Consider the following 17,261-nt stretch of genomic DNA (forward strand, 5'->3'; position numbering starts at 1 on the left):
CCGCACGTGCCCTGACCTTTCTCTTCCTCTCTGAGCTCCTTTTAGAGAATCTCCGCCAAATCCTGGATCTTGAATCTTCCTGGCGCTTCAGCCAGGGCCACGGCAGCAAGGTCATCTGGGCCAAGTCCTGCTGTGTCAGAGGAGGGCGCCCGGGGTTTCCCGGTCTCCTCCCTGCCCCCCAGGGTGGGCACTAAAAGCTGGCGCTCACCACAGTGCTGCTGGAGTAGCCCCTCCCTGTGGTACCCCCACCTGAGCGGGGGGGGTCCCCCTTTCCCGGGGCGGGCAGGAGGGGGGCACAGGCCCTCTGACTCACGAGAGACGTGGGCGTGGACGCAGTGCTGCTCGGCTCCATGTCAAACACGGTCTCCATCTCCTCCGGGTACTGCTGCAGGGAGAGACGTGGAGGGGCACGGTGTTGGGGACGGTCAGAGGAGATGGGGGTCCCCCTGGTCGTCCCCCACACTGAGGCGCCGGGACCATGCGTGCGGGGGTCTAGAATGCAGTCTGTCCTCCATTTTTCCAGGCCTGCTGAAGTCCAAGGGACGGAGGCTGGATGAGGCTGGGAGGAAGGGCCGGCAGGGGGGCGTAAGCTGCACCGAAGCATCCGACTGCCCTGACTTCAGGGAGAGCCTGGCCTTCCGAGGTCCCGGCATCCCGGTGTCCTGTCATGGTCTGCAGTGATTCCCCTGGAGGGGTCTAGGGCCTCCTGCCGCCTTCCTTCTCTACCTAGAGCTGGTCCTTCACCCTGTCTACACTCGCGGCCAGGCCTGGATATCAGCACTTAGACCCGCAGCTATAACCAAGGCGGTAGAGGTTTCCAAGCCGTCTACACCACACAGGGTCCGAGGACCACTGGCTCCAGAGCGAAGGGGATTCTTTTGTTTCGTGTGTGGGTCACACCTGATGGTGCTCGGAGCTGACGCCTGGGGGGCACAGACAAACCGTATGGGGGCGCTGGGGATGGAACCGGGACCAGCCACATGTAAGCCGAGTGCCCTGCCTACTGCACTACGGATCGGGCCCCAAGAGGGAGGGAGTGTTGGCTACGAGAAGAGAAGACAGCCTCGCCCCTCTGGGCCGTTCCCAGGCCCACCCAGACTCAACTCTCCACCCTGGGGGGAGATCAGCTCACAGCATCCACAGCTGGCTGGGCCCCGCGGGAGGAAGGCCAGGCAGGAAGCTGTCCGCGGGGGCAAGAGGAGAGAACAGGTGTGTTGCTCAGTGTCCCCATCCAGAGAGATGACTCTGGGGGTGAGGGTCCGGTCAGTGCTGGTACAAGGACCCACTGAGGCATGAACAGGCAGGCAGGGGGTCGTCACACCCCAAAACCAGAGTGCAAGGCCAGAGCCACTTGTCTCACAGTGCAGTAGCTGCCCACACCCACCAGGTGGGGAGGCAGGAGTGAGTGGGGGAGAGGCAGGGGGACAACTCACCCTCCGAGAAACCGATGAGCTGTGAATCCTCCACATGAAGGTGCTAGTGAAGGCGATCATCACGGACACGACGACGAGGGTGATGGATATGAAGGTGAGGATGTGGGATGTACCTGGGAAGAGAAAACAAAGTCGAGGGGCCTGGTGCCAGCAGGCTGCAGCGGGAGTCGGGAGTCGGGAGTCGGCCTGCTGGGACGCCACCCCACAGGCAAGACCTCTGGAGACACCTCACATCCCTAGAGGGGACCTAACCCGGGTGTCTGGGACAAAGACAGCATCCCTCTGTGTCACCGGATAAGCTTAAAATTGACCACCAAGTTTAAATGAAGAGACTTCCTGGTGGCGGCGTGGTGACCGCCCACTTATAAGGCCCACTAAATAGAGGTATGAGCTTGCAGGATGCTCGGGAGATCTCAGGATGGGGGGCGTTACCAGCACCGCTCTCCGCCCAGATTTGACGCGAGCAGCAGCACACGTGTGGCCCCTCCATTGCTGAATGCCCGTGATCCCGGAGGCCCACTACTTTCGGCACCAGCAGCTTCTTGCAGAAATGCCTCTAGACTGTGAACTAAGCTACAGCACCTTGCCGCCCCGGGAGGGGAAAGGTTTTTCTCTCTCGGCTTTTTCACTCCCTGGCGGCAGCGTGGCGACCGCCCACTTATAAGGCCCACTAAACAATGGTACGAGCTTGCAGTGATGTAATTTCTGGCAGAAATTTCTCTGGACTTAGTTACTAAAATACCAGAAATCCAAAACCTCACATGCTCTTCATTCTCAGCAATGGAAAACAAATTATCAAATGCTGCCTCTTTGGCAGGTCTGATGGATGGTAATAGTGAGTTTCCTGTTGATATATTGAATGTAATCAATTTTTAATTTTTAATTTTAATTTTTTTTGGCTTTTTGGGTCACACCCGGCGATGCACAGGGGTTACTCCTGGCTCATGTACTCAGGAATTAACTCCTGGCGGTGCTCAGGTGACCATATGGGACGCTGGGAATCGAACCCGGGTCGGCCGCGTGCAAGGCAAACGCCCTACCCGCTGTGCTATTGCTCAAGCCCCTTGAATATAATCAAAGTAAAGAGAAAGTAAAGCAAAAGTCATCAGCCACACAGGCAGGGGTGGAGGAAGGGGGGGCGGTGGGATGGGAGGTATACTGAGATTCTTGGTGGTGGAACATGTGCACTGGTGAAAGGGATGGGTGTTTGATCACTGTATGACTGAGACTTAAGCCTGAAAACTTTGTAACTTTTCACATGGTGATTCAATAAAAAAAATGTTTAGGGACCCACCAAACATGCACTTCTTGCCATCTGGGACCTGAACACAAACCGGAGGGGGAGTGGATCTTTTGTTTTATTTGGGGTCATACCGGCTGTACTCAGGGCTTGTTCCTAGCTCTGCACTTAAGGGTCACTCCTGGCAGGCCCCTAGGCCATATGGGGTGCTGGGGGTCGAACCTAGGTTGGCTGTGCACATGGCAAGTGCCCAGCCTGTTGTTCTACCTCTACGGTCGCTCCAAAGTTGGTAAGTTTGACACAACTTTAACTCACTTAAAACTAGCAGATAAGACAGGGATTAAGAATTTCTCCCTTGTGGGACTGGAGCGATAGTACAGTGGGTAGGGAGTTTGCCTTGCATGCAGTCGACCCGGGTTCGATTCCCAGCATCCCATATGGTCCCGAGCACCACCAGGGGTAATTCCTGAGTGCAGAGCCAGGAGTAACCCCTGTGCATCACCGGGTGTGATCCAAAAAGAAAAAAAAAAGACCAAGAATTTCTCCCTTGTATAAAATATCATAACATGAGACTGACACCCAAGGACAGCAGAGACAAGGGCCAGGAATATTGCTCCATTGCTGGAAGCCTGCCTCATGAGCTGTGGGAAAAGGCAGCTGGGACAGAGAAGGGATCATTAAGTCAATGATGGCTGGAGGGATGGCTTGGGATGGGAGATACGCGCCGGAAGCAGATAAGGACCAAACATGGTGGCCTCCCAATATCTATACTGCAAACCATGATGCCCATAAGTAGAGAAAGAGGAAGAGGGAAATGGTCTGCCATAGAGGCAGGGGGAGGGTGGGACGGGGCAGAGAGGGATACTGGTGGTGGAAAATGTGCACTGGTGGAGGGATGGGTGTTTGATCATTGTATGACTGAAACTCAAATGTGAAAGTTTTGTAAACTGTAGCTCACAGTGATTCAATGAAATAAATAAATTTATATATTAAAAAAAAAAGGAGTTGGTAACTTTGGAATGGAGCGGTGTGAGGTGAATATTAAACCCAGCCTCAGGGGCCGGAGAGACAGGCGAGTGGGGCAGCGTGCAGGTTTGATCTCTGGCACCACGTGGTTCCAAGCAGAGAGCTGGGAGCATCACAGGACGAGGCCCAGACCCCACCCCAAACACAGGGAAAGAAACCAAACCCAGCTTCTACAGGCCCGGGTTGCTCGCTGGACTTCGTGACCTGGAAAACCCCGAGGCCAGACAAGAGACCTGAGAACAGACAGGCCGGAGGGTGCCTTTCCCCCGTCACCACTGCACAGTGCTCAGCCAGGCAGCCCGGAGAGGAGGGGCAGTGTCCACAAGTGCAAGTCCCCCGGCGCCTCTCAACGGTGGACCCAGAAACTCCTGCTCTGCCCGCCGCCCCCAGCTAGACGGAAGCCAAAGGCATGGCAGTGCCCGTCTGCGTGGCTCTGGGTTTGGGTAAGACGGGCGCGGGCATTATGCTCAACGAAAAGCACGAACTCCTCTGTGGGATATTAAAAAAATAAAAGCATGAGACTAATACCAAAGGACAGTAGCAATGAGGGCCCGGAGGACTGGTCCACGGCTGGAAGCTTGCACAAGTGTGTGTAGGGGTTGGGGGTGGGGCAGTTCAGACAGAGAAGGGACCACTATAGCAAGGAGAGTTGGACATGGTCACTAGGACAAGAGTCGAGTGCTGAGAAGTGGCAAACTGATATACATGCCACCTTTCAGTACCTGTACTGCAAACCATAATGCCTCAAAGGAGAGGGGAGGGGAAAGGAGAGAGAGAGAGGGAGAGAGAGAGAGGAGAGACAGAAAGAGGCAGGAGAGAGAGAGGAGAGAGAAAAGAGAGAGAGAGGGAGGGAGAGAGAAAGGGAAGGAAAGAGAGAGAGAGAGAGAGAAGTGGGGGGAGTCCTTGCTGGAGGGAGGGAGAGAAATTGGGAGACATTGGTGCTGAGAAATTACACTGGTGAAGGATGGGTGCAGCAACATTGTATGACTGAAACCCAATCATGAACAACTTTGTAACTATGTATCTCATGGTGATTCAATTAAAAAAGTTTTTTTTAACTCATGCAATGAAGACTACAGAATTAAAGACTGAAGTTTTGGAAAATTCACTGTATCACTGTCATCCAGTTGCTCATGGATTTGCTCGAGTGGGCACCAGTAACGTCTCCATTGTGAGACTTGTTGTTACTGTTTTTGGCATATTGGATACGCCATGGATAGCTTGCCAGGCTCTGCTGTGCAGGGGGGGGGGATACTCTTGGTAGCCTGCCGAGCTCTCCGAGAGGGACGGAGGAATCAAACCTGGGTCGCCTGCATGCAAGGCAAATGCCCAACCCATTGTGCTATCTTGGATATAAAAAAAAAAAAGCTTAAAAAAAACCCCAATAGAATAATCACACACACTCACAAAACAGAAAAGCAGAAGTGGAAGGAAGCAATGCACAGGGGCGGGGAAAGGCAGGTGGGGCCCTGTGAGGGAGACGTGAATGCAGGCATCGAACCCAGAAGCAGCTGCTCCCGACATGGAGAGAGGCAGCAAAGGCGCCTTCCTCTCCACTGCGAGCGAGCAGAGGGCAGCAGGACACAGTGGGGCGAAGGGGAAGGAAAGGTCACTGTGACCTCTTGGCCCAGAGGGCAGCTCCCATTGGACGGGTGGCCCCCTGGCACCTGCGCTGTGAGGGTGGCCCTGCGTGCCGGGGCAGCAGTTGTGTGGCCAGGAGAGACGCTGAGGTCCACTCCAAGTCCCCCCCTCGGCGTCAGGCACCCCGGGAACCCAGACTTCTAAAAAATGTCTTTGTAGTTTTGGGGCGATACCCAGCTGTGCCCAGGGGTCACTCCTGGCTCTGTGCTCAGGAATCACTCGTGGTGGGCGCTCAGGGGACCATAAGGGGTGGCAGGGAATTAAATCCAGGTTAGCCACATATGAGGCAAGGGCCTTATATCGTCTCTCTCCGACCCCACACTGGGCTCCTGAGGGCATTCCAGAGGGAACACCATGGCGGGGGTGGGGCGAGTCCCCAAAGCAAGCAATTCCAGTCCAGCTCGAGGGAGAAGGAGGGAACAGGATGTCTCAGGCCCTCAGCGCAAGTAAACAGACGCCAGAAGACACGTGGGCTTGGCCACCCCAGGGGCCCGAGAGGTGGCCCCAGGCTGTCCCGACTGAGCCTTACTCAGCCCAGAGTCTGGGTGGTGGTGGGCCCAGGACCTACCGAGCCGCAGGATGGAGAAGAAGAGCATCCAGAAGATCCCCAGGATGGGTGCGACAATGGCCTGTTTGACGGCCGCCTTGTGGATCTGCTCGTTGAGCTTGGTGGGGACGTACGTGTAGTACATGTTGTAGCGGTCCGTGGCGTGCTTCATGAACAGGTACAGCAGCCCTGCGGCCCGGACACGGAGGCACCCTCAGGGCTGGCCTCCACCATGCTCAGGACCAGCGCCGTCCTAGGCGCCTCCAGGGCCCCCAGCAACCCGGACCAGGGACAGGTCGGGGGGGGGCGGGACTCAGGGCGTTTCCCCCCACACCCCCCAGCCCTCGACTTCACGCTGCCATTTGGCTGGAGTCATTCATTCCTGCATTCACCTGACCAAGAGCACCAGCCTGGGCCCCGGATGTGCCCCTCTGCTTCCCGGAGAGGGTAGGGAGGGGACATGCCCAGAGCCCGGGTGCGCCAGGATAGGGGCTGGGAGGGACTCACCGAACGGGACGATGATGGGGCACGTGACACTGTAAGTGATCACCACGGTGTAAACATTCATCATCCACGCATACTCGCGCCCGTACTGGAAGTCCACGGCCTGGTCCTGGGGCAGAAGGCGGGGTCACCCTACCGGGGCCCGGTCCTCTCGGCGTGGCTGCGCTGCGGCCCCTTGTCCATCTCCCTGGGGCAGGAGGTGGAGGCAGCCTGCCGGGCGGGGCCTGGGACCCCAGGAGCTCCACAATGCCGCTGCCCACCGCCCCAGGCCTTCGACCTGCAGCCCCCCTACCCCCCCACCCCCGGGCCCTCCCCGCAGCACCTCCCCGGGCCCACTCACCTTTCTGATGTGGACTCGCTCTGGCTCTGACGTGGAGAAGAAGAGGCGGAGGGAGTACCAGAAGAGCGAGCCCAGACGCAGCAGCTCCATGCCCGTGCCCAGCAGGGCCGCCGTGATGACGTAGTTGACGAAGAAGGCGCCGTTGTCAGGCAGGAACACACACCTGGGCACAGGGTGGCAATGGGGGGGAAGGGCAGGAGTCAGGGGGCACCGAGGGGGGCACAGGGAGAGAGAGACAGGGTGGGCGATGCCGGCACCCGACAGGTGTGTGTCAGGACAGGCAGGCTCTGGGGGGGGTCGAAGTGGGGGTGTTGGCAATGGTGCTGCAGGGAAGTGCTCCTCTTGGAGGAGCTAAAAGGTGGGGAAGGGAGGGGACCGGAGCGGTAGCACAGCAGGGAGGGCGTTTGCCTTGCACATGGCCGACCCGGGTTCAATCCCCGGCATCCCATATGGTCCCCAAAGCACCGCCAGGAGTAATTTCTAAGTGCAGGGCTAGGAGTAACTCCTGAGCACAGCTCAAAAAGCAAGGGGAAAAAAAGAGTGGGGAAATGCTAGGGATGAAATCCTCTCAGCAGCAGACTGTAAACCATAGTGCAAAGTTATTAAAAAAAAAACACACACACACACTTCTTGGGAATCTAAAGTGGGTAAGGCTCTTGCATGCAGCCAAACAGCCGGGTTCGATCCGTGGCATCCCATATGGTCCCCCAAGCACCACCAGGAGTAATTCCTGAGTGCAGGGCCAGGAGTAACCCCTGAGCATTGCCGGGTGTGCCCCAAAAAGGAAAAAAAAGGTGCAGAAGTATTAGGGATGAAATCCTCTCAACAGCAGACTGGAAACCACAGTGCAAACAGTTACTTTAAAAAAACAAACAAAACAAACAAAAGAAAAGCCTCTTGGGAATCTAAAGAGTGCAGGCTCTTGCCTTGCGCTCAGCCAATCAGCCAGGTTTGATCCCTGACGTCCCATATGGTCCCCTGAGCACCAGCAGGAGTAGTTCCTGAGTGCAGAGCCAGGAGGAAGCCCTGAGCATTTCAGGGTGAGGCCCCCAAAACAAAGCATCTCTTTCTTTCTCGAGGATACCAAAATTGAATCATGAACTCAAGATTTGCTTTTCCATATATAAACTGTACTGATGACACTGACCCAGCCAAAAATGGACTCAGGTTTTTTTTTGGGGGGGCGGAGAAATCAAACTTATTATAAATGTAGTCTCACTGCAGAAATCTCAAAAAATGCTAGTTCTTGCCCCAGAGAGCAAGTTAAAGGAAGCTTCTTGTGTCATCTGCAGTACTGTATCTTTGAAAACTGGGATTTCCTACATGTTTAACCCTAAAAAGAAAAAAACCTAAATGTCAAATATAAGCAGATGCTAAGATCAACCCTTTCTCCACAAAATTCTTCTAGCTGTGTCTCAGACACTCTGACACTCAGAGCCTTAATTAAGACAATACAATGGGAGATTGGCTGGCCTCGATTTAAAATGCATTATTTTGTTTTTAAAAGCATTACTGAAGGGGCTGGAGCGATAGCACAGGGGGTAGGGCGTTTGCCTTGCACGCGGCCGACCCGGGTTTGATTCCCAGCATCCCATATGGTCCCCTGAGCACAGCCAGGGGTGGTTACTGAGTGCAGAGCCAGGAGTAACCCCTGTGCTTCGCCAGGTGTGACCCCAAAAGCAAAAAAAAAATAAAAATAAAAATAAATAAAAGCATTACTGAAGACATCCACAAATTTTTTGAAGTGTTTTGTAAGACTGATTTTCTTGAAATGTGGTGTTGTTAACTCTCTGAAGCCCAGGCAAAACTGGCTAAATCTGAACAAGAGGGCCGGAAAGACAGTACAGGCTGTGAGGTTTGTATGCCTTATATGCAGTTGGCCCAGTCTGACCCCTAGCACCAAATACAATTCCCTGAGCACCACCAAGAGTGATCCCTATGACCTGTGACTGAAAACTCCAGGCTCAATGGAGCCAGGAATGGGTGACCTCTCCCCATGTCCCCCCGTTTCTGGAAGCTTGGCAGTCATATCCACAAACAGCCTCTGGTGCCATGTAATCTCATTAATGGCCATGACCCAGACTCAACAGTAAAGCTCTAGGAAGAGAGCACACAACAATAATAATGCCATAGACATGACATGCCACCAGACCTTGTGCCAGGCTGTTTCACTGGGGACATCCCAGAGGGGGTCGGGTGAGTTCCCCTCCCCGCCCCAATGGAGCCAGCCCCGTCAGCCAAAAACCTACAGAACTCAACCACCGCCATGCTTACAACCACTCTCCACAAGCTCAGAAGAGTCTCAACCATGAGTGAGTCTTTTCCTGCACAGTGCGACCACAAGCTTTACACCACGGATATACCAAGAGCAGCACACCACATTGAAGTCGAAGGCAACCAATTTTGGGGGAAATATATTTATACATATATGTAGAAGTACACAAGGCTCAACCTTTAACAACATGTTACTAATCTCTTATAGAAGGGCTTAATGGCTCCTGGGTGAAATACAATAATCTTCACACACTTTCCTCTAAGGAAAAATTTTTTGGATCATTTTTCGCAGATTACTCATAACAAGCAATACAGAATAAATTACTTCAGTTCTGCTTTGTGGGCAGGGTCTGGGGTTTGGGATGGAAACATTCGAAATATGGTGGTGGGAAGGTGTAACGGTGGTGGGATTGGTGTTCGAATATTAAATGCAATCAATCATTGTGAACAATTTCATAAAAATAAAGCAAAATTAAAAGTGATCCCCGAGCACAAAGTCAGGAGTAAACTGTGAGCAATTCCAGATGAAGACTCCTGAAAATGTGGTATGGTATTGTACTATAGTCACACAAGGTGCTCCCATGGGGGTAAACTGGATGAAGGGTAACCAGGACTTTGGGGAGACGATTTCTCTTTTCTTTTTGTTTTTTGGGTCACACCGGCGATGTACAGGGGTCACTCCTGGCTCTGCACTCAAGAATTACCGCTGGCAGTGCTGGTGGACTATATGAGATGCTGGGAATCGAACCCGGGTTGGCCGCGGGCAAGGCAAACACCCTACCCGCTGTGCTATCGCCCCAGCCCCAGGAGACAATTTCTTAAGACTCTACAACCAGGTCAGAAACCATCAGAGTGGGGAGGGGGGAGCCAAGGGAAGGCGAAGCCACCTGAGGGGAGAGCATGCAGTCCTTCCTGCCACTGTGAACCTGGGGACCCCTGTGCGGGTGGGGGATACTCACTGGAACTTGATGCTCGCACGCCCCATATAGTAGATGTCAAAGAGCCAGCGTAGAAAGACATTCAAACTAGAAGCAACAAGGCAGGCCCGTTAGCAGGCGAGTCCAGGAGCGCAGGTGAAGGGCCCCGTCCCTCTCAGATGGGGTCTCCATCCTTCCCGCTGTCCCCTGTGTCCAAAGACACTGCCACCTAGTACTGCACCTCGCCAGGCTCCCTGCCTCGCTTCCTCTTCGGTCCCTGGCCAACCTGCCTCTGGCTCTCTCTGTCCCGCAGGCCAACCGTTGCCCACCGTCTCTCCCACAAGGTCCCCTTTGCTCCTCAATCCCCCTGTTGGCTGCATTGCCCCTGCAGGCCTGGCGCACTCTCCAGCTGGAGGACGAGCTCTCTGAGGGCAGAGCTGCTGCCGCCGGGGTCCGTGTGGGGTCTGGCTGGGGCCAGGGTCATGCCCGACAGAGACCCAGGTGAGGAGCGGGCTTGCGGCCCCGCGGGAAGGCCCGCCGTGTCTGGAAGAGGAGGTTTCTGCTTTAGAGGGAGCCGGGCTGGCGAGAGGAGCAGTACCTGGTCAGCCCCATGGAGGGCAGGATAAGGACCATGAACACCAGGAAGATGTAGCACTTGTGCATCACAATCAGATTCTCATTCGATCTGGGAGGCAACAGAGAGACATAGTCAAGAGTGAGAGGCAGGACAGGAACCCGAGACACAGAATGAAAAGCCAGAGGAGCAGACATCGGGCCTGGGGCACTGGTTCCATCATGCGTGCCAGGGGCCGTGTCCAGGAAGCTTGGGGGGCTGTGCTGCATTGGGCAGCTGTGAAGAGAGACTGAACAACTAGCAAGGTCTGCCCTGGGCACCGGAAGGGCAGGGCGGGAAGACAGTTCTGTAGGTAGGTTTGGTTTTGAGAATGCACCTGGCAGTGCTCAGGGCTTACTCCTGGCTCTGTGCTCAGGGATCACTCCTGACAGTGCTCAGGGGACCATATGGGGCTCTGGAGATCAAACCGGGGTTTGCTATGTGCACAGCAAGTGCATTACGCCCTGTACTATCTCTCAGGCTGGGCAGCTCTATGGTCTCAAGGCAAAGAGACCCAGAATCCTTGCCAAGGTTCAACAAGGAGCACAAAGTGCCACTCTTGGCCAGAGCCAGGCCAGCAAGGTTCTGTTACAACCAGCCTCCCGTCTTACTGCCCGAAAGGAACCCTGGATGCAGGAAGTGATCTTCTGAGCCCCACCAGAGTTCTGTGGCCTGCCCTGAGATACGGTAAGCCCTTTCATCCGCTGTCACCATCATGGAACTCAGAGGAAGGAGGACGCGGGGGCCTCAGTTGTGGGCCCTGGGTGGGCTCCAGAGTTTCCAGCTCCCATGAATGTCACAGCCACGGTGGCCGTCCTGGTATCCTCAACTAAGGGTGTCACACTCATCCCTTCCCCTGAGGCCCTTGGCAAGGCCCTCTCTGCCTCCCACTCCCTCAGTGCATGGCTGGGGACGGGAGAGTCTGAGGTGGGTTTGGGCACTGGCTCCATATCCCAGGAGGGTGGAGATGCTCCGTGTCAGCCCCCCTGTGGCCAGAGCTGGGACCTCCAGGGCCCTCGTGTCAAGGGAAAGCTACTAGCAGTCTTTAGGGTTGGTGTTGGGTAGCAAAGTCACCCCAGGTCAGTTTCACCTCTTGGGCTAGATGCAGTGTGGGAGCACCAGGCTAGGGCTGGGGGCAGAGAGACGCCAGAGCAGAGAGACACCGGGGCAGGAAGACGCTGGGGCAGAGAGACGCCGGGGCAGACAGACGCCAGGGCTGAGAGATGCTGCAGCTGGGAGAGAAGACTCCCTGGCCACATGGCTCACCTGGTCCAGTGGGCCTCGAGGAAGGTGGAGTAATAGACCATCAGTGGCAAGATCACGGTGAAGACCCAGAGCAAGACGGAGGGGAAGAACTGGGTCAGCACTGGGCTCTGTGAAGCGAAGCACAAGGGGGCAGAGACTGAATGCACAGCCCTTGCAGGCTGCCTGCCTGCTCTCTCAGACGCTGCCCAGCACCCCTGCCTGGCCTCTCTCCTCGCTTTCCCGCGGGGCGGGTGGCTGGGGCTGGAGGCAGGGCGGGAGGGGGGGGGGGGGGGCTGGGGGGGGAGGGGGGGGGCGGGGGCACTCTAAGGGCAAGAGATGCCCCCAAGAGGCCTAAATCTTCTATACTGAGGTCACTAGAGGGCCAGCCCAGTGCTCCGGCAGTGGCTTCCTCTGCAGGCAAGTCTGCTGCTGTCCCTCTTATCACAGACCTCGGGGAGAGGACTCGGCCTCTGCTGTGCCCTTGTACAGGTGCAGAGAAGGGGGCGGGAGTGAGGGGCTTCTCAACTCCGCGTCCAAGGAGGTGGGAGCCAGCATGTGTACGTGTGGAGGCCAGCATGTGTGCGTGTCTGCGCAGCAGTGTCAGTGGCAGACACGCAATGCACGTTTGCAGGCACAGGTGCATGCAGGTATGCATGTCTGTGTGTGCGTACATGGGTATGTGCATGAGGTCTGTGGGTGATATTGGTGGGTATTCATGTGTAAGAATGTGTGTGCATGTGTCTCCAGGGGCCTCCATGTGGTGCATTCACATGAGTATACATGAGCAGTGTTGTGTATTGTAAACATTTGTGCATCTCCATGTGGGTGTGTGTTGCCAGGATGGGGGGTAAAGGGCTACTAACAAGTCCCGAGGCTGCAGAGTTTGAGAAGGAGCCAGTTCAGCGCCCCCCACACCCCAGTGGGATGAGGTGCCCTTGACGATGGGTGCAGGACCCAGAGCGCTGTGGGGTCCTGCATCCTTGGACAGACCAAGAGGCCCCAGTTCTCTCTCTCTTAGCCCGGGAGCCCAACGGCATCCCCTTCGCTGGTCAGCCTTGGTACCTGACTGGCCCAAAGAAGCCTGCAGAGGGTGGACTGTGGCTCAAAGGCAGAGCCCACGCCTGGCATGTGGGATGTCCCGGGTTCGATCCAGCACCATACTCTCTCTCTCTCTCTCTCACACACACACACACATACACACTCTCACAAACACTAACATAGACACATATACACTCACATACACACACTCACATACACACATTCACATTCACACACACATACATACACATTCATACACATATACTCTCGTCACAGACATACACTGACACACACATTCACACACATATACTCACACACATACATACACACATATACAGTCACATACACATATACTGACACACTAACACACATACACACACTCACACGCACATAAACACACTTCCACCTACACACTCATACACTCACACACATACTCAAATACACAGAGCATCAACAAGCCTTTGGGGTCCATCCCTATCCAATCCACCTATTCCCCACAAATTCCGTGCCGAGGCTGCATGCCAGGACCCGCCCCCCCACCCTCCATCTCTCCAGCCCCATGCGCTAAGATGGCAGCAACCCGCATCACGCCTTTAGAACAAAGGAGACCGTGTGTGCCCACTCCCCCACCATGGTGGCGGTGCAGGGGCCCTGGGGTCGCACCCCCAAGGCCATCCCCCCCTTGTCCCCTGGCGCCCTTCACCTCCCAGAACCCCGAGCCTCGCCACACCTTCAGCTTCTCAATGGGACGGGTGACGTTGTACTTGTCGATGGTGTTCATGATGATGGCCGGCGTGGTGAGGAAGAAGAAGAGCAGGAAGAGGAAGGTGTTGATGGTGATGAACCGGGCCCACCACTCGAAGTAGCGGACAGCCAGGTGCTTCCTAGGGAGGCCACAGAGGGAGGCTCGCTCAGCACCGGGCCAGCCCTGAGAGCGAGCCCAGGGCACCCCACATGCTGGCGTGGCCCCCCACGGCCTGGATCTCACTGGACCCCAGGCTGAGACCCGCACAGCCCCGCCAGACCCTTCAGCCCACCGGGAGTCCCAGATCCCCTGGGTGGGCGGCCACGGAGGGGACGTGTCTGCAGAGGCCTCCCAGGCCTGGGCCAGGAGATAGGCTTGGGGGCGCATCTGGAAGAGGGGGCTGCATGTGTTCAGTGTTCAGGGCCTGGGTCTCTGGTCCCGGGAGGCGCGGAGGGGCTCACCAGATGATGTCTTTGGGGTGGGACGCATAGGTGACGCGCCACTGGTAAGATTTGATGCTTTTTGTCAAGGAGGACTGATGGGGGTATCGGTAGCAGGTGGCCCACTTGTAATCGTTATAGACCCTGCGGAGACAGGGGAGGGGACACAGGTCGGGGAATGAGGACGGACGGCAGGCTTGGGAAGCTGTCTCACGCCAGTCCCGGGGCCGCCAAGGATGTCCCAACGCGGGGACTCATTCACTTCCTGGGAATTCAGGACCTCAGAGGGGGACAGTTCCGAGGGCCCTTGTTGCTGGCGGGAGGGGCCCTCAGATGACGCCCAGACTGGCCCAGAAGGGTGGAGCCTGGGGGGTGGAGGGGCCCACACAGTTCTCAGGTTCTCAGTTAGGGTCTTCCCTCTGAACAGGATGGCACAAAGATATCTCCGAGGATGAGGGCTGAGGGGAGGAAGCGTCCCTCGTGTCAGCCTCTCTCGGCCTCGGTAGCTCCTACGGACTGAGTGGGCGCCTCAGTCCTTTATAAGGTCGGGTGGGTGAGGACAGGGGGCTGTGCCCCGGGAGAGAAGGGCCCTCATCCTCCTCAGGAGAGGATTCTGGGGCTCGCATCTATTGAATCCAGCCCCCGGGATCCTTCCAGAACATCCCGGAACAGACCTTGACCCACTGGCTGTCACTGAGGGAGCAGGGTGGAGGGAAGGGGAGGCTGAGAGGGGGCCGCAACACGCAGGCCCTCTGCCCCTCGCTCTCTCTCAGAGGGGCGGGAAGGAGGGAGGAAATGACTCAGGAGAAAGGCCACGCGCTCAGAGGCGAGACCGCTCAGCTCTGCGTGGGAACGAGAAACCCTGGGCCAGGCGTGGGGAAGCGGATCCGGCCATGCCCTCGGAAGCAAGGTGGGGGCCCGGAGTGTGTGGTTGACCCGGGTTCGATCCCCGGCCATCCCATAGGGTCCCCTGAGCACTGCCAGGAGTAATTCCTGAGTGCTGAGCCAGGAGTAGCCCCTGAGCATCGCTGGATGTGACCCAAACAGCCAAAAAAAAAAAAAAAAGCAAGCAAGGTGGGAGCAAGGCCCTGTCCCTCCCCGCACCCGCTCGGGGACACTGAGAAGCAGAGGCCGCCCCCGGGCGGGCCTGGGCGCTCACCGCTGTGCCATCTTGACGTTCTGGAAGGTGACAAAGATCAGGTCCAGCCGCTTGAGCCGCACACGGTTGAACTCGGCGTTGAACTCGTCAGTCAGCTGCTCCTCCAGCTCGCCGTAATATTGCTCTGCATCGACCTGGGGTGAGCGGCAACCCTCAGCCGTGGGAGGCCCGGAAGGCGGCCCTGAGCCTCAGGGGGGCCGGGCAGCACGGCCCCCGCTGCCCCCAGCCCACGCGCGGGATGCCTGGGGAAGGAGGAGGCCGAGGCACCGCCAGGCTGGTGCTCCAGGGGAGAGGAGGCCGTGGGTGACGCAGCGGGACGGCGGACGTCCCGGCAGCTTTCTTTTCTTACTCTTGGAGTCTCACTCTGACTCTGCTCAGGGACCACGCCTGACAGTGCTCAGGGGACCATCTGGGATGTCGGGAATCCAGCCCAGGCAAGGCCGTGTGCACAGCAAGCGCCCTGCCCACTGTACTATCTGCCCCCGCCCCCCACCCCCCGTGGCAACATTTGCACCCAAGGCTGATGAGCCTTTTGCCTTGTACCATGCCCCCACGCTGCCCGGGGACAGGTGGGCACACTGGGGCGCCTCCTTCAGCCCCCCTGGGTGGGGAGGACAAGCGGGCACCCCTGGTCTGGCTGTTGGCAGCAGCCAGCAGTGTCCCTGTCCGGCCTCCTCCGTGGGTCACTCTGGAGGTGGCCCCGGAAGGCTGGAGTGCAGGGACTTGGGGGGAGGGGGAGGAAGGGACAGGGCCCTGCAGCCCCAGAGCCCGAGCGGATGGAACCCGGGTGGGGGTGTGGACACACACTGGCTGGCCGGAACCCGGATGGCGGGTGGAGGGTGTGGACAGAGCCGAGAGTCCGCCTCCCCTGGGACACATCCCCCCCGCCCCCCCACCCCTCCCCAGCTCCTTTACCCTTTTGAAACACTTCCAGCAACTGCAGAAGCACAGGCGGGAGCAGGGGTGCACCTTGATCATCTGCTTCCCGCTCTTCTTGGCCTTGGCCGTGTAGTAGAGCCGCCCCCGCATGGCGTGGCGCCTGTGGGGCGGGCGTGGGGTCAGCACCCGGCCCAGGCGCGACCGTTCCCCCCCCCAGCCTCCCCTCGCCCCCCCGTGCCGCAATCCCCCCCCCCCCCGACCCCGGCGCGCAGCTCACCTCTGATCGTCCAAGTCGATCAGGTTCCTGACGTCATAGCAGAAGTGGACTTTGGTCACGATGCAGCCCGGGTAGGCCTCGCTGCCACCACAGACAAGGGTGCTGAGCCCGCCTTCGAGGGGTGGGGGGGGCAAGCGGCTGCCCCCTGTCCCCCCACTGCCGCGGGGGCTCATGGGGCTGGGCCACTTGGCGGCCCGTGGCTCCCAGATCCCAGCACGGGAGAATCAGCTCTTACTCCTCCAGCCAAACTTCAGTGCCCAGTCCTGGTCACCTGGGGTCCACCTCCTCCATCTGCCCCCCGCCCCCCGCAGCCCCCGCACCGAGCCAGGGCTAGACACATGGGAGGCCTCGGTCCTCAGCCCCAGGACACGGAGTCCGGGCCAGAGAAGGCCTGTTCCAGGGGCCAGGAGATAGCGCAGTGAGCCCTGCGTGCAGGAGGCCCGGGTTCGACCCCTGGCATTGCGTGGTGACCTGACTGATGTGGAAATGCAGACATGGGGTCGCCCTGAGCATGCCCACCCCCCCACCCGAATAAAAACCCAAGCCACAAAAGCAGATGACCCGTTCCAGACAGCTGTGCCCAGGACGCCCCTGAGCTCCAGAGGGGAGTGAGGGATGGAAGCCGGGTCCCCCCCAACCTCGTTGTGTGTCAGGTGGGCCACCTGCTGGGGCCCCAGAGCCCCAGCACCCCCCCCCCGCCAACCTGGGAGCAGGACCCTGGGCGGCCCTTACTGAAAATGCCTCATGATGCTGTCGGGGTCCTGGATGGTCTTGGGGACGTAGGTGATCATCAGAGTCCTGGTTACCTAGTCAGGGAGGGGACAGGTCGGAGAAGGCTGCTGTGGACGCCTGGTGGGGTCCCTGAGGCCAGCAGCAGGGGCCGCTGAGCAGCTGGGCCACAGCCCCCATTTCCTCCTTCCCACCACCCAGCCCCCTCGCACCC

General features: G+C 57.7%; 1 protein-coding gene across 3 annotated transcripts in view; it reads right to left on the bottom strand.

The window, feature by feature from the left end:
• The window catches only part of TMEM63C (transmembrane protein 63C), an 80,962-nt gene that overhangs the window by 6,498 nt on the left and 57,203 nt on the right, over nucleotides 1–17,261 (bottom strand). For 2 of the 3 annotated variants that reach the window (XM_055131324.1, XM_055131322.1), the window contains exons 10-23: nucleotides 17,051–17,124; nucleotides 16,319–16,399; nucleotides 16,078–16,201; nucleotides 15,163–15,296; nucleotides 14,025–14,147; nucleotides 13,549–13,702; nucleotides 11,802–11,908; nucleotides 10,521–10,607; nucleotides 9,965–10,030; nucleotides 6,732–6,894; nucleotides 6,395–6,500; nucleotides 5,909–6,076; nucleotides 1,434–1,546; nucleotides 314–385 (exon numbers count right to left, since the gene is read on the bottom strand). In XM_055131324.1, coding sequence (XP_054987299.1) covers nucleotides 314–385; nucleotides 1,434–1,546; nucleotides 5,909–6,076; nucleotides 6,395–6,500; nucleotides 6,732–6,894; nucleotides 9,965–10,030; nucleotides 10,521–10,607; nucleotides 11,802–11,908; nucleotides 13,549–13,702; nucleotides 14,025–14,147; nucleotides 15,163–15,296; nucleotides 16,078–16,201; nucleotides 16,319–16,399; nucleotides 17,051–17,124 — 1,572 coding nt within the window. The remainder of the gene's footprint in view (nucleotides 1–313; nucleotides 386–1,433; nucleotides 1,547–5,908; nucleotides 6,077–6,394; nucleotides 6,501–6,731; nucleotides 6,895–9,964; nucleotides 10,031–10,520; nucleotides 10,608–11,801; nucleotides 11,909–13,548; nucleotides 13,703–14,024; nucleotides 14,148–15,162; nucleotides 15,297–16,077; nucleotides 16,202–16,318; nucleotides 16,400–17,050; nucleotides 17,125–17,261) is intronic. The other variant, XM_055131325.1, reaches the window with a different exon arrangement.

Source organism: Sorex araneus, chromosome 3, assembly GCF_027595985.1.
Source record: "Sorex araneus isolate mSorAra2 chromosome 3, mSorAra2.pri, whole genome shotgun sequence".
Lineage (NCBI taxonomy): Eukaryota > Metazoa > Chordata > Mammalia > Eulipotyphla > Soricidae > Sorex > Sorex araneus.